The sequence below is a fragment of the Oryctolagus cuniculus genome, chromosome 14, assembly GCF_964237555.1.
Source record: "Oryctolagus cuniculus chromosome 14, mOryCun1.1, whole genome shotgun sequence".
NCBI lineage: Eukaryota > Metazoa > Chordata > Mammalia > Lagomorpha > Leporidae > Oryctolagus > Oryctolagus cuniculus.
The window spans coordinates 974,454-995,762 of NC_091445.1; the positions used below are offsets into that span (position 1 = coordinate 974,454).

A 21,309-nucleotide genomic window follows, 5' to 3' on the forward strand; every position below is an offset into this window, starting at 1 on the left:
TCATCCGGGCTCTCAACCAGAGCTCAGCCTGCACGTGACCTGGGCCCGGCCTGCGGACTTAATATAACACCCGGTCAGAGCTCCCCACGCAGGTGGAATCCAGGCCCCTCGGAGGAGCCCTCCCAGCCCGTGCGCCCGCTTTTTAAGGAGCCAGGCAGGTGTGATGCATTCTCATCCTGCCCTGCTCCTGGGAGAGCCCCGGGCACCGCACCTGGCGTTGGCTGCCACGCAAGTTCCCCAGCCCCCGCCCAGCCCGGCCGCGCTGCACACCCCGGCACTGGGGCCCCGCCCGGGTCCCACCGCACTCAGCGAACCCGCAGCCGACCGCAGGGAACGCCCGGTTCTGAGTCAGCCTCTGCGGTCTCGTTTCCCGCCGGGCGCTTGCCCGGAACCGGGTTCTGCGGGGCGCAGTTCGCACCCAGTGGATGCGGGGCAGCCTTGGTCCGCGCGCCCGGCTTCCCGTCCGGAGAGCTGAACCCTGCATTCTGGAGACGAAAGTCTCAGACGCAACTTGAAAAAAAAAAAAAAAAAGTTGGCGCCCGGCGGCACGGGCGGAGAGCGAGCCGCGCCGCCGGTCCAGCACTGCCGGCCACCAGGCTGGGCCTCGCGCGCCGGCCTGGGTCAGGGGTCCCCGCGCCGTCCGGCTCTCGGCGTCCCCGGCCGAGCGAGGAGGGGCGGTCCCGGGCGCGCGGCGCTGCGCCCCGCACGCGGTAGGGGTCGCTGCGGCGCTCCCGCCGCACGGAGTAACGGGGCGGGCGCGGAGAAAGGAAGCCCGCGGGGCGGCGCAGGGCGCGGGGCGCAGGGCGCAGCGCACTCCCGCTCGGGGCGGCGGCGGCGGCGGAGCCCAGGGCTCGCTCAGGACACACAGGCGGGCGGGTCGGAGCGCGCGCAGCCCGCGAGCTGGCCAGCGAGAGGAGCCGCGGGGGGCGCGCCCCGGGAGGGCCCCCGCAGGCGCGCAGGATGCCCCATGAAGAGGGGCCGCCGCTGCAGAGGCCCCGCTACGGCTGTAAGTGCGGGGCGCGGGCCGCGGGACCGGCGGAGGAGTGGGCTTCGGCCTCCAGGGGCCTGGCGGAGTCTCCAGCGCCCTCCCCGAATTCCTGTCCGCTGCCGGCAGGCGGCAGCCCGACCCCCACTCCAAACTCGGAGAGGGCACAGGGCTGCGCCCTGGGTCGGCGGGGCGGGGGTCCCGGGGGTGTCAGGTGAGGATTTGGGCCGCGGCGGCTCGGGCCGGGGACGCCGTTGGGATCCGATTCTTCCCGCCCAGGCCGGGCGAGTCCGCTCTCGCGGGCGGCTACAGGTGGCCCGGGCGCACTGGGGGCCCCCGCGGGCGCCGCCTCCGGCCGCGCTCCCTGGACTTCACCGCGCCGAGCCGGCCGGGGCCCAGGTGAGTTCCCCCGGCTGCCGAAGCCGGAAGGGGCAGCCCCGCGCCCCTGGCGCCCGCGCGGGGCCGGCGGCGGGGCCCGGAGCCCTCGTGACCCGGCGAGCCCGTGCCGGGGGGCTGCTTCGGGAGGAGGTGGCTCGGACCAATCGCAAGCGGACTGAGCCAGATGAGCGCGGACCACGTGGCTCCGTGCGCAGAGTTCAGAGTCCTAAACCTGTGCCAGGAAGTATTTCCTTTAAAGCAAACAGAAGGTTGGGCCTCTGCCCCGGGTGTCCCCGGCCCCGGCCGGCCTCGGTGGCGCTGCTGGGGCAGGTCGTGCACCGGGCGGCCCTGGCGCCCGCCCCTTTCCCTCCCCTGTCTTCTTGTCAGGGTCTCTTCCATGCTGGCCGGTTTCCCGCGGGACCCCTGCCGTCGGCGAGGCGGGGCCTGGGTCTGCTGAGCAGGCCCCAGCGCTCTGCCCTGACTTGGAAAACTAGCAGCCCCTGCGTGCTGGGCGGCAGGGTGGGGCAGCGGCTTCCTGTGTCCCTGCAGCCTGCACTGAGGGGCTGGCGCTCCCCATCGGTCCCCGGGGTGGTGCGGCACAGGGGCCGCGGCTGGTACTGGCTGGCCACTTAGCAGTAAAACACGGGGGACATTTGGGTCAGCGGGCCAGTAGCCTGCTGTGTTTAAACCAACACCTGATGCCTTTGACAGGTGCATGAGTGGGGCGCTCTCATGCTGTGTTGGCAAGACACCACCCCAGGGCTACCCCTGAGTGTGGACAGGCTCCTGCACCGGGCAGTCAGGCCGGGGGCAGTTCAGCTTCTGGTGGTTGCCTTCCGGCCCCCGTCACTGTCCCCGGGACGGCGATGCCGCTGGCTGCTCTCAGGGCGGCCGGGGGAAGGGCTGGGCTTTTTTCGTGGTCTGGAGGGCACAGTTCCAGCGGAACCTCATCAGGCTCGCTCCAGCTCTTCGAAGTCAGCACCTCTGCAGGGCTTAACCTCTGCTGCAGGGCTAGATGTCCGCGAGATGCTTGTGACATGACTGGGTGGCTCAGGTTGGGCCGTTGCAGCCGCTCGGGCCTGGCCTCTTTGGCACTGTCCGCCTGGCCCCTGCGCCGGCGCCGGGTCTCAGAGCTCTCAGCCTGCTGGGCCCTGATACAGCAGGGCTGAGGAAGTCCGGTTACCGTGTTTGACTCCGGCTGCGTGGGCCATCCTGGGATGTCTGTGCCTGCAGGGCAAGGCTGCAGGCCGCTCAGCCACGCTCGGCCACGCAGTGCCGGTGGGCGGGGAGCGGGTGCACACACTTCCGTTTCGGTCTGACTTGCAGTAGCTTCTGTGCCGTTGTCACAAGCTGTGGGGGATCTGCCAAGTTAATTCGGAAGACGCCCGCAGTTCTGTCCCAGTTCCTTGTGTGCTCACAGGCCCGGTGGGCGCGGGGCGGGTTCCGTGGCAGGTGATTTCACTCCTTGTGGGCTGTCCGTCAAGGCTCAGGCGCCCGCCCGCTGCTGGTCACGCCCCTGCGGGTCCCTAACGGCTGTGGCTTCCTAGCCCTGCCAAACCCAGATCCTTCCTCTCGTGAGACGCGTTGTGAAAGTCGCAGTCAGCGGGGCTTCCCTGTCGCTTCCTGCAGAAAGCACACCCTGTGTCTCGTGCAAGTGGATCCCGGGGGGTGCAGGTTGAGGCCGTCGGAGGGCGTGGCACCAAGTTCTGAACCAGGAGTGTGCACACCTGTGCTAAGCGGCCGAGGAGGCCTCGGTGGGCCTGTGTCCGGGGCCTCCCTCGGGTGCCGGTGCTGCAGTTAAGTTTCCTGAAGGGCCTGGGAGGTCAGCAGTGGGAGTGTTGTTTTAGTACGCTTTTAGCTCTAATTACACGCGCTCTTAGCCACTGTGACTGGCTTGGGGGGGGGCCTGAGCTTGCACTGCTGAGTAGGTTGCGGACTTGGTCGTCTCCAGGGTATCAGCCGTCCCTGTTGTCTCTGGAGCCATGGATGGGCTGCTGTCCCCGTCCCCCGGGCGCCACAGCTGGTCCCTGGCTCCTGCAGCTAGAAGGCAGATGTGCAGGTAGCCCGTGGTCACCACAGTCCCCGTGGTAGCACAGACACGTGGAGGATCGCACAGGGGCAGGTGAGCCAGCTGGGCAGGCTGTGGGACAGGGCGTGAAGTCTCCGCTCCGGGCTGCTATTCATGGGCTGTTGTCACCTGCTCACTGTCCCCAAGAGCACCCGTGGTCTCGCCGTCTGAGGTCCTGGGCAGCTGGCGGCGGGACTGGCAGCCAGGAGCCTTCCCCTGGGGCCACTGCTCTCTGTCTTTCAGACGTTTGGCTTCTGCGGACGCCTGCGGCCGTGTGGACGGTGCACGCTTTTGGAAATAGGAGCCCGCTGTTCTATGCGCTGCTCCCCACCAAGCACAGCCAGGCTTCCCACCCCACTCCAAGGGCCCCCCGGGCCACTCCTGGCATGACGGCTTGTGACGCACGTGTGTCACGCGCCGGACGTGCCTCTGGCGGGGAGGGGGCAGGTGGCCAGGAGCGGGTGGCGTGGGTGGCCGGGCGGCTCCTCGGCTGCCTGCTGTCCTGTACAGGCGGGGTGGTGAGCAGCAGCAGATCCTCTGGAGGCTGCGTGTGGGTTTGAATTCTGACTTCCTCTGAGGGGGCGTGGCACCGATGTGTCCCGGGTGGGGGGCTCCTGGCGCAGGTGCACACAGCCACGGTGTGAGTGCCTCCTGTGCACCCAGCGTGTGGGTGAGGCAGACGCGGCTTCGCTGGTCACAGCTTTCAGGAGAACAGGAGGAGCAGCAGGTGTCTCTGCAGGCTGGCAAGGTGTCCTGGGGAGGGCAGGGCCGGTGAAGGTGACCTCGGGGAGGTACCCTGAGTGTTGCCTGGACTGTGTGTGGTTAGGTGCAGGGCGGGGCCCAGAGGGGCCGTGTGCAGAACTGGGAGGGACCGGGTCCTGGAGTCCTTTATCTGTGGGCTGAGCAGAGCAGGCTGAGTGCGGGGGAGGGGTCACTGGCACGCCTTCTCCTTATTTGAAATTCCTTAGAATGCACTTCTTTCTTCTTTGTTTTGTTGTACTTTTCTTCCCTGGGGAGAGACAGACAGATAGGTGGAGGGACACCTTCCCCTGCTGGCTCACTCCCCCCCCCCCATGCCCACGGTAGCCAGGGCTGGGCCGGGCTGGGCCAGGCGCCTGAATCTCCATCCAGGTCTCCCTTGCTTGGGGGGGGGGCGGTGTGCAGCAGCAGGAAGCTGAGCCTGAGGTGCACTGGGGCTGGGTCCAGCCCCTCCGACCTGCGATGCCGGCGCCTCAAGTGGCATCCTGATGTGGGTGGCATCTTCCTTAGGCGTCCCTGGGACCTACCCGGAGGACGCTCTCCTTAGGTGTCCCGGGCCCAGTGGCCGGGTGAAGAGGGTGGGGGGGGGCCATGGCCTCGTTGGCGGCCTCTGTGCATCTGGCCGGCAGCTCTGCCAGGCTGGGACCTGCTGGGACAGGTGCAGGTATGGGAGCATCAGGGGCCAGGGCTTCCTCGCCGCCGTCCCCTCGTCCTCTCCATTCCTCGTGGCCATTTCCTCTCCCACATGACCCTGGGCTCAGACGTGTTGGGCAAGGGCTCAGCTGAGTGTCCACTGGCCCTGCAGCTGCCTGGGCCTCCTCCCGGGCCCCTTGAGGGTCTGGCGGCCTTGTCAGCAGAGCAGGTTCAGCTGGGAGGCCACAGCAGGAGTGCGTGGCCGGAGCCGAGCCCCCACCTGGGGACCCGGCACACGCCCCGGCATCGGCTTCTGCACGGATTCGTGTCTGTCTGATGAAAGTTACTGTGTGGCAGTGTTAAGGCGCTTTTCGCTCCTGGGGGACACGGGCGTGGTCTGCAAGGGCGAGCCTGGAACCTGCTGACCGGTCAGGTGAGGTCAGCGCTGGCTTCCTGGAGGCCTGGAGGTGCGGGCCTGGACACCCGGAGGTCAGGTCGCCCTCCTCCATTCCCCCAGGACAGGTCAGAGTGTGCGTTCGCTCCGTTCCGGAAGGGTCCCGCGTGTTAGCAGCGACTTGAGTGCTTGGGCGCGGGTGCCCCCAGGGCGCCCTCCCCTTGCAGGGGTTCCAGGTGTGGGGCTGTGGGCGGCAGAGGCGGGGAGGGTGGGGCCCCAGAGATGGAGACGTCGCTCGTCCTTTCTCCGTTAAGCAGAGGGGTTCCTGAGTGTTCCGTGTGGATCCCACATTCTGTCTGTGAGTGCGGTCTTGGTTAGGCAGTGTCGGCATTGCCTGTCTGAGCCCGGCTGCGTCAGGGAAGCGTGGCGCAGCGTCGTGCCCGCGGCCCGGCACCTGCACCCGAGGGTTCTGGGTCAGTACTTGCCGCTGCTTCAGGTTTTCTTTGATTTGTGTGTGCTGTGCCGTGTTAGAATGAGAAAATGCTCTGCTCTCTGCCAGGAAGACCTCTTAAAAAAAAATAAAAAGATTTGACTTATTTGAAAAGAGAGCGAGAGATGTTGTCCATCGTTCTCCAATAGCCAAGGCTGGGCCAGGCCGAGGCCTGGAGACTGTAATTCCATGGTGTGGTAGGGGACTAACCTTGCTGGGGGCAGGGCCTGGTGGGGGGCCTGGGGCTGGGGGCTGACCTTGCTGTGGGGGGGAGGCCTGGTGCTGGAGGTGTCCCTCCACCCTCCCTGACCTGGCTGGGGGTGGGGCCTGGGGCTGGGGGCTGACCTTGCTGTGTGCGGGGGCGGGGGGGGGGGGGCCTGGGGCTGGGGGCTGACCTTGCTGGGGGCTGACCTTGCTGTGGGGGGGGGGGGCTGGGGCTGGGGGCTAACCTTGCTGGGGGCAGGGCCTGGTGGGGGGCCTGGGGCTGGGGGCTGACCTTGCTGGGGGCAGGGCCTGGAGCTGGGGGCTAACCTTGCTGGGGGCAGGGCCTGGTGGGGGGCCTGGGGCTGGGGGCTGACCTTGCTGTGGGCGGGACCTGGGGCTGGGGGCTGACCTTGCTGGGGCTGACCTTGCTGTGGGCGGGACCTGGGGCTGGGGGCTGACCTTGCTGGGGGGGGGCCTGGTGCTGGAGGTGTCCCTCCACCCTCCCTGACCTGGCTGGGGGCAGGGCCTGGGGCTGGGGGCTGGCCTCGCTGGGTTGCTGCCCTCTGAGCTAGAGGGCTGGTGTGGCGGTGACCTCTGACCTGGAGGTGACCTGCATGCCTTCGTCTTGTGGGCTGCTCTTGAGCCTGTCAGCTGTGCTCCTGGGCTCCGTGACTTGTGTCTCACGGGTCAGCACGTGTGTCCCACAGAAATGTTTTTCCATGCTTGCTGGGGCAACAGTCTGATCCCAGCTGAGAACAGTTTCCCACGGCCTGTGGCCGTCTGCCCCCTCGACGCCCTCAAGCCGGGGACTGGGCTCCTGTCGCGGGCGCTCTGTTTACGGTGAACACACGTCCGCCCGCTGGCAGCTCACCAGCAAGGCCGAGTTAGACCTAATTGCACTCAGGTGCGGCTCTGCAGGAGCTGGCCGGGCCCGCGGTCTTGCTGTGTCGCGCCAGGAAGGTCACGCTGGAGGGGCTTCTGCGCATCACTTCCGGGTCACGGCGTTGGCTGGGCCTGTGCCGGGCAGACCGGGCCCACTGGCCCCTGCCCACGGCGATGGGCGCTGTCCTGCTCTGTGGAGTGGGCCTTGCCGCTGTGCCCCTGGGGGCCGGGCACCTTTCTGGGGAAGCTGAGCTAAGGCACACGTGCTTCCTCTGCAGGCCCCCGCCCCCCCCGGGACGTGCGTGCTGCTGGGCCAAGGGCGCCCCTTCCGGCTCCCACTGCCATGGCTGTGGCCGGTGACGTGACCGTGAAGAGGGCACAGCGGCCTCGTGCTGGAAGGACAGCCCCTGCTTCTGCGTCCTGCTGTCCCAGCCCGCGTGGGCTCTCTCCGAGCCACAGGGAGAAGCCTTGCTGTGAGGGTGGGGGCTGGCAGGTGCCTGGTGGGCACCCAGGGTGGGTCGGGTAGGGAGGCACGCAAGGACCTCCTGGGTGGCAGCATGTCCGCTGTCCTTGGGTGCGGGATCCCAGGCATCCAGGCGCTGGGCAGACTGCTGGGTGCCCCGTCCCTTCCCGTGCTGGGGCTGCGTGGGCCTGTCCAGGCTTTGGGATGCCCTTTACTGGCCGTCAGGGCGTGCCGTGGTGTGATTGACAGCAAAAGGCCCGCCCTTCCAGGAGACAAGGTGCGCGCCCCCCCCCCCCCCCCCCCCGGCGTCCTTTCTGCCACCAGCGGGATTCTGCTTTTTCCACCGCTCAGGGCACAGCTGTGCGTCTGGGATTTCCGCCCTGACGAGTCTCTGGTGCTGGGTTTAAGTGAGGGCTCTCTGGGCTGTGCTCGCCTGGCTGGGGCCCCCGTGTGCGTGGCAGGGCCGGTACGCCGCAAGCTGGCTGGGGCCTCCGCGTGGCTCACAGGCCCCGAGATGGGGACAGTGAGAGGCTGCACACAGAGTAAATCAGCGGTGATCAGGGCCGAGTCAGGAAGAGGAGGGGAGGCAGCCGCCTGCCTGAGGGGCGCAGCCAGCTCCTGGCCGCCTGTGTGTGTGTGTGTGTGTGTGTGCTACAGGTGTGCCCGCTCCGTCTGCAGCCATGCAGGTTGTCGGGGGGGGCATTGCCTGCCGTGGCTTACCTGGCACGGGGAACACTTTAACAGGACAGCCTGAGACCCGCGGCTGCACCCCGCATGGGCCCAGCTCCGAGAAGCAGCAGAGGCCTCAGGGGCCCCCAGTGAAGGGCTCCAGCCCACCTTGTGGGTTGCCCGGCTCTGCAGGGGTGACTGGCGGGCAGGCAGGTGCCCGCTCTCTGAGCTCGGGCCGTCTGCTGTGTTGAGCTCTTGCGACCCTGGGACTCTGTCTCTGTGCAGCTGCTGGGTATGAAAGGGAGCGAGGCAGGTGCCCTGGGCACGGTGTGGAGAGCGCGAAGCCATCCACCTGCGGAGGAGAGTGTGCGTGGGTTCTGTCCCCACAGCAGGCACCTGCAGCTCCACGGAGCACCTGAGTGCTTCACCCAGAAAGGAGGGCGGCTCAGCCCGTCGTCTCGGGGGCCCCCTCTGCTCCCCTTGAAAGGGGCCTGCCGGGGGGCCATGCTGGGTCTCGGGAGACCACTCCTCCTGAGAGGCCAGGGCCAGTGCCTGCCCGGGGGAGCCCCGGGGGCCTGGCCAGGTCTGCAGCACAGGAGCGAGGCACTCTGCCCCATCCCGGCCACTGGCGTTGCAGGACAGCCTGCAGGTGCAGCCGTGTCTTTCCGTCACCCCCGAGACCAACTGCAGAAAAGATAAGAGGGAGCTTTTAGAAGCAGTAAATCACCATCCTGGGAGAAAAACCTAGAATGAAAGGTTGTGGGAGACCCTCGGCGTGATACTCGGAGGTAACACCGTGAGCATTGGACACCCTTTCCTGTGTTTTCTCTGCCAGCGGACGGCATGAGGTGAGCAGGCCTCCTGTCCCCTGCAGGGGCGCTGGGCTCAGCCGGCCAGGTGGTGCTCGCTGGGAGAACTGACGTCCACTGATGGGGACTAAGCCTCGCCCACGTTCATGCGAGGTGTGCTCTGAGTATCCTTGCCATGGCTGAGTAAAGGGGCACACACCACACACAGACATGCATGTGCACACACAGAGACACATGCACATAACACATGTGCACACACCACACACAGACATGCATGTGCGCACAGAGACATGTACATAACACACGTGCATGCACATCACATGCATATCACACACGCCTCACACATGGGCACACAGACACACATGTGCACACACACCACACACAGACATGCATGTGCACACGCACAGAGACATGTACATAACACACGTTCATGTACATCACATGTATATCACATACACATGCCTCACACATGGGCATACAGACACGCATGTGCACACACACCACACACAGGCATGCATGCACACACACAGAGACACATGTACATAACACATGTGCACGTGCATCACATGCATATCACATACACACACCTCACACATGAGCACACAGACACGCATGTGCACACACACCACACAGACATACATACGCACACACAAACACATGTACATAACACATGTGCATGTGCATCACATGCATATCACACACACCTCATACATGGGCACACATACACACATGTGCACACATACTACACACAGACATGCATGTGCACACACAGACACATGTACACAACACATGTGCATGTACGTGTGCGTCACATACATATCACATACACACACCTCACACATGGGCACACAGACACGCATGTGCACACACACCACACACAGACATGCATGTGCACACACAGACACACGTACACAACACATGTGCATGTACATCACATGCATATCACACATGCCTCACACGGGCACACACAAGCACGTGCATACACCACACATGCACACAGACATGTGTATCACAAGTGCACACACCACATATGGCAGTACATGTGCACATGCCTCACACACAGGCACACACACCTGTACACATGCACCCACTACATGAACACATATGCACAGCACACACAGAGACGCCATTTCCTGCAGGGTGGTAGTGCGTTCTTGGTTCTGTCACTGCGTCTCTAAACAGCCCTTCCTCCTCCCCGCGCGAGCGAGGAGCGGGCGCCTCTGCAGGGGCTCCCCCGCTGAGTCCTGGCTGGTCCTTTAGCTCCTCTCACCTGTCAGCAGGTCTCAGCAGACTCTTGGCTGGAGCCTGCCCGTGTGGCCTCTTCCCCTGCCTGCCCCGGCGGGGACTTCCCTTCGAGAGAGCGGGAGGCGGCCGTGAGGGACGGGCCAGCGTGGGAGCTGAAACGAACCAGGGGCTCACGTCAGAGCCTGGCCCCTGTGCTCCGTGCTGTGCGTGCTCCGGTCAGGAAGGAAGCAGAGGCAGCTTCCTGCCTGTCCACGTGACAGAGACCTCGTGAGGGTACGGACAGCCCAGCCTGGGGTCAGCTCTTACAGTTACGAGACTGTGACATCGTGGGGCTTGGTGACGGCCAGCCAGGGGTCAGCTCCTACATCACTGTGATGTCATGAGTGAGGCTGAGTGACAGCTAGCCAGGGGTCAGCTCCTACATCACCATGACATCATGAGTGAGGGTGAGTGACAGCCAGCCTGGGGTCAGCTCCTACATCACTGTGATGTCATGAGTGAGGCTGAGTGACAGCCCAGCCTGGAGTAAGCTCCCACAACACTGTGACATCATGGGGCTGAGTGACAGCTGGCCTGGGGTCAGCTCCTGTATCACTGTGATGTCATGAGTGAGGCTGAGTGACAGCTAGCCAGGGGTCAGCTCCTACATCACTGTGATGTCATGAGTGAGGCTGAGTGACAGCTAGCCAGGGGTCAGCTCTTGCATCACTGTGATGTCATGGAGCTGAGTGACAGCCGGCCGGGGGTCAGCTCTTACAGTTACATCACTGTGACGTCATGGAGCTGAGTGACAGCCAGCCGGGGGGTCAGCTCTTACAGTTACATCACTGTGATGTCATGGAGCTGAGTGACAGCCGGCCGGGGGGTCAGCTCTTACAGTTAAATCACTGTGACGTCATGGAGCTGAGTGACAGCCAGCCGGGGGGTCAGCTCTTACAGTTACATCACTGTGACGTCATGGAGCTGAGTGACAGCCGGCCAGGGGGGGTCAGCTCTTACAGTTCCATCACTGTGACGTCATGGAGCTGAGTGACAGCCAGCCGGGGGGTCAGCTCTTACAGTTACATCACTGTGATGTCATGGAGCTGAGTGACAGCCGGCCGGGGGGGTCAGCTCTTACAGTTCCATCACTGTGACGTCATGGGGCTGAGTGACAGCTGGCCTGGGGTCAGCTCCTGCATCACTGTGATGTCATGAGTGAGGCTGAGTGACAGCCAGCTAGGGGTCAGCTCCTGCATCACTGTGACGTCAAGAGTGAGGCTGAGTGACAGCCCAGCCTGGAGTAAGCTCCCACAACACTGTGACATCATGGGGCTGAGTGACAGCTGGCCTGGGGTCAGCTCCTGCATCACTGTGGTGTCGTGGAGCTGAGTGACAGCCGGCCGGGGGGTCAGCTCTTACAGTTACATCACTGTGACGTCATGGAGCTGAGTGACAGCCGGCCGGGGGGGTCAGCTCTTACAGTTACATCACTGTGACATCATGGAGCTGAGTGACAACCGGCCGGGGGTCAGCTCTTACAGTTACATCACTGTGACGTCATGGAGCTGAGTGACAGCCAGCCGGGGGGTCAGCTCTTACAGTTACATCACTGTGATGTCATGGAGCTGAGTGACAGCCGGCCGGGGGTCAGCTCTTACAGTGTAGTATTTGGGGCACTTTTGGCAGTGCCACTGGCGTCATCCTGTGTGCTGGGAAGAAAGACGTGGTGACAGCGGCCGAGCCTCCTGTCCGCACCTGCTCTGCTTCAGGACCAGGACCAGGCCTTCTAAAGAGCTGCAGGGGGCTGTGGGACACCTCCCGGGAGGGGCTTGGTGCCGGCAGCCTGGCTGGGGTGGGCGAGGAGGCTGAGGCGCCAGCACGCTAGCGCCCGCGAGCTCTCGACTCCTCCACACCCTGGCCGAGCCGCGTCACCTGAGCCTCCTCCCGGGGCCTCCTCACCCCGTGTCCGTTTCTGTGACCTGCAGAGGAACTCGGCTCGAGCACCCGCTGCCCGTCCTGGCCTGGTGGGCGGAGTCGCCCCTCGCTTCAGGGCGGGTCCTGGGCCAAGGGAGGTGGAGCCTGTTCCTGTGCGCTGGGCCTGGGGGTTCTCATTGGCTACCCAGAAATGCTAGGAGGAGGCTTGGAGACATTCATGGGGGAGTGGAATTACAGGATAAATTTGTTGCAAAGCGGTTGAAGTCCCTGTGCCGTAATCTGCATTCTCCACGCCCTCCTGGGGTGCCCGGCATAGTTGCCACCTGGTGCGGGTGCTGTGTAGTCAGTGGAGTCCTGTGAGATCAGCGGAACGTGCAGCCCAGCTGTGGGTGGTCGTGAGAGGGGCTGCCGACTCTCCCACCACTGCTGCTCAGTGCCCCCGCCGCTGAGGCCCGGGCCCTGTTCCTCCGTGTGGGTGCCCGTGGGCCTCGCCGGCTGCGTGCCGGTGAAGTCTCTCCCGTCAGCAGGAGCCCTGAACCAGCTTCCTCCTTGCCTGCTCTTGCGAGGTGGCGGCCGAGACATGGGGTGGGGGGGAAGAGCCAGGGAAGAAGGGGGGTGGGGGGCGGCAAGGGTGCGGCTGTGACAGGTGCTGTCCGCAGAGCTGAGCACAGCGGCTCTGGGCTCAGCCTCGCACCAGGCAGATACCCTCAGCCACCACGCACGCTGTCACCACGTCTGTACCGTGTGCTGTCCCCGTGTCTCTGCCCGTGTCCTCAGCGTGCAATGCTGTGACCAGCTCCACTGCTGCACACACAGCACCCATCCTGCATCAGACGTGAGGGTGCCAGTGCCCCATGTGCCGCTGGCAGAGGGCATTGGAACCTGGGTGTTGAGTGGGGATTTGTGTGGGAGGGAGGTCAGGCCTGGGAGCAGTGGGAGGGGGCGCCACTGGCCAGGGCAGCCATTCTGCCCCCAGCAAGATGATGGGAGTGGCTGCCGCTGGCCAGGGCGTGCCCATGGGCAGAAGGGAAGGAGCTGGCGGGCTCCGAGCCCACGTCCGAGTCCCTCCTTGCTGAGCTGGCTAGCGTGTTTCCTGCGTGCTGAGAGCCGGAGCGGGCGAGGGAGCTGTGTGCACAGCCTGGCCGCGGGGCCTGGCCCTGGCCCTGGGTCTGCTTTCTCACCTCCTGGGGCGACCTGGGAATTCCTTGTCCGGGAACCCCGGGCGAGGGTGAGCACAGCCGTCTGGGGTCGTTTCCTTGGATGGGAGTGCTGTCCCGCTGGTGAACCCAGTCTGACGGCTCTGTGAGCTGACCCCCCGTGAGCCACTGTGGGGGTAGGCTGCTGTGTGTGTCCTGGGGTGGAAGGACAGTGAGCCCCTCCCCACGGCCAGGCTCGGGGGGGCACAGGGCAGGTGCGAGAACGCCGGCCCCTCCCCTCGTGCAGCTGCACGTGAATGGCTCCCGTCCCGGGGTCGCTGCTCGGCTGGAGACCCTCTCCCTTCTCGTCGCCCCTAATTCTAAGCTCGCCTGACAACGAGACACGGGGCAGAGGGCGAGCTTGCTCTGCTTGGTGCAGGGGTGACGTGTGGCGGAAGCCAACTCTGCTCACGCTGCGTGGGAGCTGGCTCTGCCGGGGCTGGGCCGCGGGGCTAGCCTGGGGGAGAAGCCCTGGTCTGTGGGGCGGGGGCTCCTCAGAGCCTGCCTCATCCGCGGGCTTCAGCGGCAGGCTACGGTCCTCACCGTCATGGCCGTCTCGTGTGAAGCGGGGTAGTGGAGGTGTGCGTGTGTGGGAGGGGCACCCTGGCTGGCTGCCCGGTCTCGGGGCTGCTTTCCTCCAGGTGAGGCTGGGCTCTGGCCCCTGGGTGTCAGGAAGAGCGGGAGCCATGTGGGAAGCCCCGGCACAGAGCTGCTGAGCTGAGCACCGGCTGCTGCCACGGAACGTGGCCTCACATCCGAGGCCCAGCCAGGGTTTGGTGAGGGCGGGCACTCAGCTGGGGACTCTGCCGCTGGGGTTTCCGTGCCGCCCCTGAGCAAGCTCTCACTCTGCAAGGTCAAGTTTCAACCCTTTCCTGACACTTTTTCTTTTTTAAAAAAGATGTATTTCTTTGAAGATCAGAGTTATAGGGAGAGAGATCTTCCATCCACTGATTCACCCTTTGAATGGCCACAATGGCCAGAGAGAAGCCAGGAGCCAGGAGCTCCGTCCAGGGGCTCCCACACGGGTGCAGGGGCGCGAGTGCTTAGGCCATCTTCCACTGCTTGCCCAGGCCACAGCAGGGAGCTGGACTGGAGTGAGGCAGCCGGGACTGGAACCACCAGTGCCCGGTGAGGTGCCAGCATCACCAGCCGCAGCTTAACCTCCTGCGCCGCCATGCCGGCCCTGGCCCTGGTCCTGGTCTCTGTCAAAGCCACTTTCGCATGTTCTTCCTTGTAATTTGAGTACGGGGAGTGGGGGTTGGCACGCAGTCCGCAGTCTGCCCTGGCGCGGGGGTGTGGGGAGGAGGGAGGGATGACAGAGTCAGCAGCTCACCGTGGCCCCATGCGTGGGACGGCTGACTGCGTGGGCTCACCGTCCTTCCTCGCAAGTATCAGAGTGACAGATGGCAGGCATAGAGTGGACTTGCCGTCCTCAGGTCATCGACGTGGGTGTCACCGTGTGCCCCGAGCTCCGTGTATGATGTCGCCGTGGGGAAGCGTCTCACGGTTGGAGCTGTGAAGTCGGGGGTCAGTGGGCCCGAAAGACAAGGGCACGGCTGCCCCAGGCTGGAGGAGTCAGAGACTGGCGACCGCCGGCGCTCCTCAGGCAGCGGTGACGTTGGCGGGGACGGAGGGGGTCTGTGCCTGCGTCTCCTGGTGCGGAGAGCTGTAGAGCGGCCCTGTAATAGGATCCCCTTGTTTTCCAGGAATAGGATAGAACACGCTGGAAAAAGGGCAGGGAACTCGCAGCCCAGGGTGGGGGCCCGCGTGTGTGGCTCTGTCCTCTCTGGCTGGCCTCCCCCAAGTCCCCGGGCTCGCTGGCTGGAAGGGACGGCGTCCTCTGTGGGCGGGGCAGACACTGCCTGTCCTGGGTGTCCCAGGGGCTGGGTGTGGCCGCAGCTGCCTGTTGACCGTCCTGCTTCCGTGGTGGTTTCTAACATCGCCCCACGTGGTTGGAGTGACGCGAGCTGCGTGTCACGTCTGAGTGCCCCTCGTGCACACTGCTCGTGCCAGCCATGGGCCCTAGCCAGGAAGGGTCGACGCAGAAGCACACCCCTCAGAAGCCGGGGGCCGGCACCTGAGAGGCAGGCGAGGCGCTCCCCCAGGTGTGGGTTTGCTCACGGAACACAGTGCCCGTGCTGTCGTGGGCAGAGGCGGAAACCCCTGGGGGCAGCGGCTGAGCGAACTCGGTCACATCAGGGAGCTGCGGCTCTAACCTGCAGCTGCGGAAGGGGCCAAGTTGGAGACAGAGCTGTGTGTGCGTGGGGAGCACTCGGCGTGCCGGTGCTGGCTGCCACCGTCTCCTGGGCACTGCTGACCCACCTGCGTCCCATCCACCCGCCCCCTGCTCCCTGTGCTGACTCGGGAGAAAGGCGGGTCGGAAAACAGTGCGTGATGGGGAGTTTTTAGATGAGGGACCTCTGGGTGTGTCTGGGGGTGGGTGGAGGAAGACATTTGGGTGGGAACCTGGGTGTCCAGAGGAGAGCCCAGCCCAGGCGAGGCGTGGGGAGACCAGACGGGGACGCGAGTCCTGGCTGTTCCTGGGCCATGCCCTCCCTCCCCACGGCCGTGGGCTCCGTGGCTCACAGCGGTTGGGGCAGCGGGGGCGGAGTGCCTGCAATACCGTGCTTCCTGGGAAGCTGCCTGCACCTGCACAGCCACGTGCGAGCCCGGCCGGGCCAGAGAGCTGCTCCTCCTGCCCGAGGCCTCGCTGCCGGCCGGGAGCCGGGCTGGGCCTGGGGCACTCGTGCGCGGCGTCTTGGAGCTCCGTTTTCTGGTTCGGGGTGAAACGCAGGTCACCGTGCAGTGGGGTGCAAGAGGGATGGCTCTTGAAGGCTCCGTGTGAACGATCATCCCTGCTGAGAGCTGTGAGCTGCCTTGGGCCTCTCCACTCCCACTTGTCCCCGGGGGCTGTTTCTCCATGGCTGACACGGCCTGGGGTGCCTGGGGTGTGGTGGTCCAGAGGGCCTGGAAGGCGGGGCTGCTTCCTGCGGGGGTGGGGGGTGAGGGGCAGGCTGCTGCAGGACAGGAGGCGGCGCCGTCTCAGCCTCTGTGTGCGCATCTGTGGGACTGCAGATGTCCTGGTGGGATGGCCGTGCGGACAGGTGCATGTGCAGGTGTGCGGGAGACGCCTCACGGAGCTGGCTGCAGGCTGGAATCCACCTGATACTGTCCACCTGACTGGTAATTTTATGGTTCTTTCATTTGAGAGACACACAGAGATCTCGCACCCATGGGTTCACTCCCCAAATCTGTCCAACAGCTGGGCCTGGGCTGGGCTGAAGCCAGAAGCCAGGAGCTCCATCCAGGCCTCCCACGGGCGTGGCAGGGACCCACGGACTTGAGGGTGTGCACTGGCAGGAAGCTGGCATCGGAGCTGGAGTCAGGTGTGAGCCCAGGCCTGTGCCATGGGACACGGGGGCCTTAATCACTCGGCCCCAGATTGGGGCTGTCACCTGGGAGTGCAGGGGACGACAGATCCGCGGGGCCCATGGGTGCAGAGGGAGGGCTGGTAACGTGATGGTGACGTCTGTGACGGGGCGGCTCTTGTCCAGTGGGCTGGGGGCCCTTCCACTGGAGCTGTCTCGGGTGCCAGGGCCACATGGAGAGGCTGTCGCAGCAGGAGACACTGCCGGCTCCTTGACTGTGTGCCCTGAGGGGCTGGCCCACTCCTGGAGCGTTGAGTCTCTTGATGGGAACTGCTGGGGCCAGGGCCCCGCCCGCCTACCCCTTCTCTCTGTGACTGCTCGGTCGGCTGTTAGGAGCCCCGGCCGCCAGGATCTGGGGCCCGTGGGGTGCGCCGGCCCCCTCGTGCTACACCCCAGGGTGGCTGCCACCTCCTGGCATCTGTAGGAGGAGCAGTGACTTGACCCTGAAGTCACACCTGTGTCCCGGGCCCTCCGTGTGACTGGCTGTGGGAGACGCTGTGACCTGGGGGCACGGATTGCATGCAGGGCGGCTGCCATGCGAGGGTCTCTGGGCATTGGATGCAGAACAGGCTCCCTGTGCAGACCCTGGCGCCCTGCCCTGGTGTCAGGCCGGGAGGCACGCAGCAGGAGGCCCAGCCGGGTCCGAATGCCCACAGCTCTGCTGCCCCCGGCTGTTACTTCCCTGAGCAGGAGTCACTCCTACCGCGTGCTGGTGTTACCCCAAGCACAGCACCAGTAGGCCCACGGAGCTGACAGTACAGCCGTGTCTCGGAGGCTGTCTGTGGTGCACAGGAGTGCATGTGGTTCAGGGCCGGCCCATGGTTGGCACGGGCGCGGGGCCTCCTCCAGGGTGTCCCCTGCCGGTCCTCAGTGGGTGCCCCAGTCACACTGTGGTGTTCTCCGTCCAGGACTGCTGTTGGCACTCCCGTGTTCCTGACAGATCCGTCTGGGAGTTGAGCTCCTGGCGGTGTTGTAGGCACTGACGTCCTGACTCGTGCGTCAGCGCTGGCTCACATGAACGTGGGCGTGGCTGCGTGGACGGGCCCGGCTGTTCTCGCCCGTCTGCTACGAGGCGCTCCACTTGCAAATGCGAGTTTCGGGGTAGAGTCGGCTTCCTGGTGGGTCCCTGGACCCGTGGCTGCGCCTGTGTCTTCCCCTTCATTGTACAAACTTATCTGCCGGTAGCTTGGCTCCCGGGCACCACGTGGTTGCCACCCCCAGCCTCGGAAGTCACGAAGCGACTGCCGCTTCCTGCTGCTCCCCTTCCCCGCGCCCGCCCTCGCCCATCCTGCTGGTGCGAAGTTCCTGGGCTTCTCCCCTGTCAAAGCCCGCAGCCGCCTCTGCCCCCCGCTTGGGCCCCGGCGTCGCAGCTTCTCATACCCCGCCTCTTCCTCAACGTTTGCTCACTGGAAGCAGAGTGACGGAGAGACAGGGCTTCCCCACGGCAGCCAGAGCCAGGCCAGGCGAAGCCGGGAGCCTGGAGCCCCGTCCCGCTCTCCCCTGTGGGTGGCGGCCCTGGGGTTGCCTCCTGGAGTTCAGTCTGCATCTTCGCAGTCCTTGCTTTGCTGGTACAGTCAGATCCCTCTGCTGGACTCAGAGTTCTGTGTCTCTGAGAGATGAGGCTCTGTGCTTTCTCGAGACAGGAGCATGGATTTCACAGGCTTCCAGCAGGAAAAATAGTCACAGGAGCCCGTCAGTGGATATGTCGGCTGTGGGGGACCTCAAGGGGGCGTGGCAGGCTCGGCACTGCCCCGGGACCACCGCGGCTGTCTTCCCGGTGCTGGCAGGTTCTCCGGCTCCTGGGAGAAGATGGAGTTGCTGGCACTGACCTGAAGACAGGGCTCCACGGGGGCAGTGCAGGTGGCCAGGCTCCATGCGGCATCGTCACACGGAGCATCCGGTGGACTGGCTGCTCCTCGACGCCTCTGACAGCCCTGGGCGCTGAGGGCTGGGAGGCTCCGGGCAGCTAGGAGGATGGCTGCAGAGGCTGGAGACGGCCGTGCCTGTGTCAGGGCGGTGCCCCTGCAGGGCCAGTGGTGGCCCGCGGCACCTGTGCCTGCGGGCACCAGGTTCAGCACACACCCAGCAGCCTGGCCTGGGCCCTGGCTGGGTGCTCGGCCGTGGTCGGGAACTGGAGGGACCTGAGGCCCCCAGGTTTTACCTGTGAGCGTGGTCACCGTCAGTGTCGCATTCTTCGAGTGCCAGTGACCGTGGCTCCGACCGCGGATTTGCCTGTTGTCAGGGGGTTCTTTCTAAGGGCATTTGATCCTGTGGTCCTTGACGTCCAAGATGAAGCAGCCGCGGTGCGGTGTGAAACCATAACACCTGCCTGGCGTGGCTGCCTGGGCCGTGGACTTCGGCCGGCTCCTCGCCGTCCCAGCCCTGCCCCGGTCTTAGTGTCTTGGCGTCAGTTGTGCTTCTGGAGCCTTGCGTGGAGTGTGAACCCCGGCTCTGGGACAGCTCCGTACGTTCCGAGGGTGGCGGCCTGGCCGTGGAGGGTCCTGCCCGGGTGGGCGCCTCCGTGCACAGCCGAATGACAGCCGAGGACGCCGGAGGTGCGCAGAGCACCTGTGCACGTTGTAGCTGAGCTGCGTGCGTGCTGCGACTTCCCACCCCTGATCTTGTCCCCTTTTCTGAATGGGGGGCCCCGGCCCCGTCCAGTAGTTGATGCCCCCGAGGGCAGGCACCTGTTCTGACAAACTTGCAGAGGCCTGGTGAGCCACTTTGTGTCCCCAGGACGGGCTGGCACCGGGCAGCCGCCCTGTGTTTGCAGAGCAAATGAGTGAGCTGCAATGCGAAGGGGGCAGAGCCCGGAGTCCAGGCGTGGGGACATCAAACACTGGCGGGGGGAGCCCGGAGCGCAGGGCGTGGGGCTGCGCGTCCCTGGGAAATGGATCCCAGAGTTTCCGGCAGCTCGGCCTTCCCCGCGGGCGCTGCTCGTGCGTGAGGGAGTCGGAAGAGACGTTTGTTTTGGTGCAAAATGTCCTGAACCCCGTGTGTGCTGTTTTCCCCAACACACAGTTGTCGCGGGCGTTCTGAGGACCCCTGGGGTACAGCCTGCAGAATGCCCCTGCCCAGGGTGGACTTCCCTGTCACTCCTCCGCCCACTGTCCGGTGCCCCAAGCTCTGAGTTAGCCGTCTCAGGGGGCTTCCGTGCACTGGAGCTACTTGCAAGATTGTTAATATGAAAGTCAGGGAGAGACAGAGAGAGAGGTCATCCATGTGCTGGTTCACTCCACAGATGCCCACAATGTCCAGGGCTGAGCCAGGCTGGAGGCAGGAGTAAGCACCTCCTGCAGGTCTCCCACGTGGGTGCAGGGGCCCAAGCACTGGGACCCCAGGCCGCAGCAGGGAGCTGGATTGGAAGTGGAGCAGCCGGGACATACAGTGGCGTGCGTATGGGATGCCGCACTGCGGGCTCTGGCTTTAGCTGCTGTAAACTGCACCGGCCCTGGAATGTAGTTGTTTTAGAACAGCAACATCAGGACAGCATCGTGGCGTGGCAGGTTAAGCCACTGCCTGCAACACTGGCATCCCCTATGGAACTGATTCCAGTCCCAGCTGCTCCACCTCCGATCCAGCTCCCTGCTATGGCCTGGAAAAGCAGTGGAAGATGGCCCAAGTGCCTGGACCCCTGCACCCCTGTGGGAGACCCCGAAGAAGCTCCTGGCTCCTGGCTTCAGCCTAGCCCAGCCCTGGCCATCGCTGCCTTTTGGGGGTAGTGAATGAGTGGATAGAAGATTCTTTCTGTCTCTCTTTGTCTTATCTTTGCCTTTGTCTTTTAAATAAGTAAGTCTTAAAAACCGCAGGGGCGCATCGTAGGCAGCGGCAGCTGGTGTTCTGGAGCTGCCGTGGTCCCTCCCTGTGCCCGCGTTTCTCAGGGCTCAGCCCGGCAGAGAGGTGCTGGCGAGGGTGCTGCGGGGTGCCCAGGTCCGTTCACATGCGAGCAGCTCCAGGCACCAGGGCTGTGGGGGACAAGCTCCGCCCGGCTCACCTGGACCCCGTGGCAGCAGCGGCGGAGTGAGGGCGGGGCTCCTGTGCCTGCCTGCCCTGGCACGCCTGGTGTGCCGGAGCCTGGCCAGGTGGTGGTGGGAACCGCATGGCCGCACACAGAGCCCTGCCTAAGTGACTGCGCTCAGCTCCCTGGTGGCTCTCCCAGCACAGGGCTGAGTCCGGTGGCTGCCCAGTCTGTGCTGAGGCCTGGAGGACCCGGCAGCTTCTAGACTGGCATTCTGGGCTGGCGCCAGGGCATGGTGACCAGAGATAGTCTCTACCCGTGAGCAGAGGCGGGGCAGGGGCCGGGCAGCCATGAGGGACAGTCTCTGCTGTGTCACGCCTGCCCTGGGCTCTCGTGTGCCCACACGGGAGAGCTGGGAGCTGGACCTGCGTGTGTGAGCCCAGTGCACAAGGTCCGTGGCCTGGGCGCCACTAGTGGCCACACCTGTGCTTCATTCGGTGTGGTACGCAATCACAATCGCCCCATGTGGATAGTTTGGAGCTCTGTGAGGCTTTCCTGGTACGGGACTGTGTGTTCCGGTGTGGCCTGGCTGGGAGGCATGCTGGACGCTCCTTGGACGGGTCTGCCTCCCCAAGGGACTCCCCACGTCCAGGGCTGCCCGGAGCTCAGGGAGGGCTCTGGGAGGAGGAGTTTGGGTGACCCTGGAAGGTGGGTAGGATTCTGTTGGTGAGGTCAGCTTTAAACCTTGCGTGTGTGAGCATGCATGTATGTGTATATGCATGTGTGTGTGCACGCATGCGTGTATGTGTGGAGTGTATGTGTACACGTGTA

General features: G+C 64.9%; 1 protein-coding gene across 2 annotated transcripts in view; it reads left to right on the top strand.

Annotated features, from left to right (window-relative positions):
* The first annotated feature begins 765 nt into the window (after positions 1 to 765).
* Positions 766 to 21,309, top strand: part of IQGAP2 (IQ motif containing GTPase activating protein 2) — a 196,178-nt gene continuing 175,634 nt past the window's right edge. The window contains exon 1 of one of the 2 annotated variants that reach the window (XM_070056267.1): positions 766 to 1,006. In XM_070056267.1, coding sequence (XP_069912368.1) covers positions 961 to 1,006 — 46 coding nt within the window. In that variant the 5' untranslated portion in view covers positions 766 to 960. 2 annotated transcript variants of the gene reach the window in all.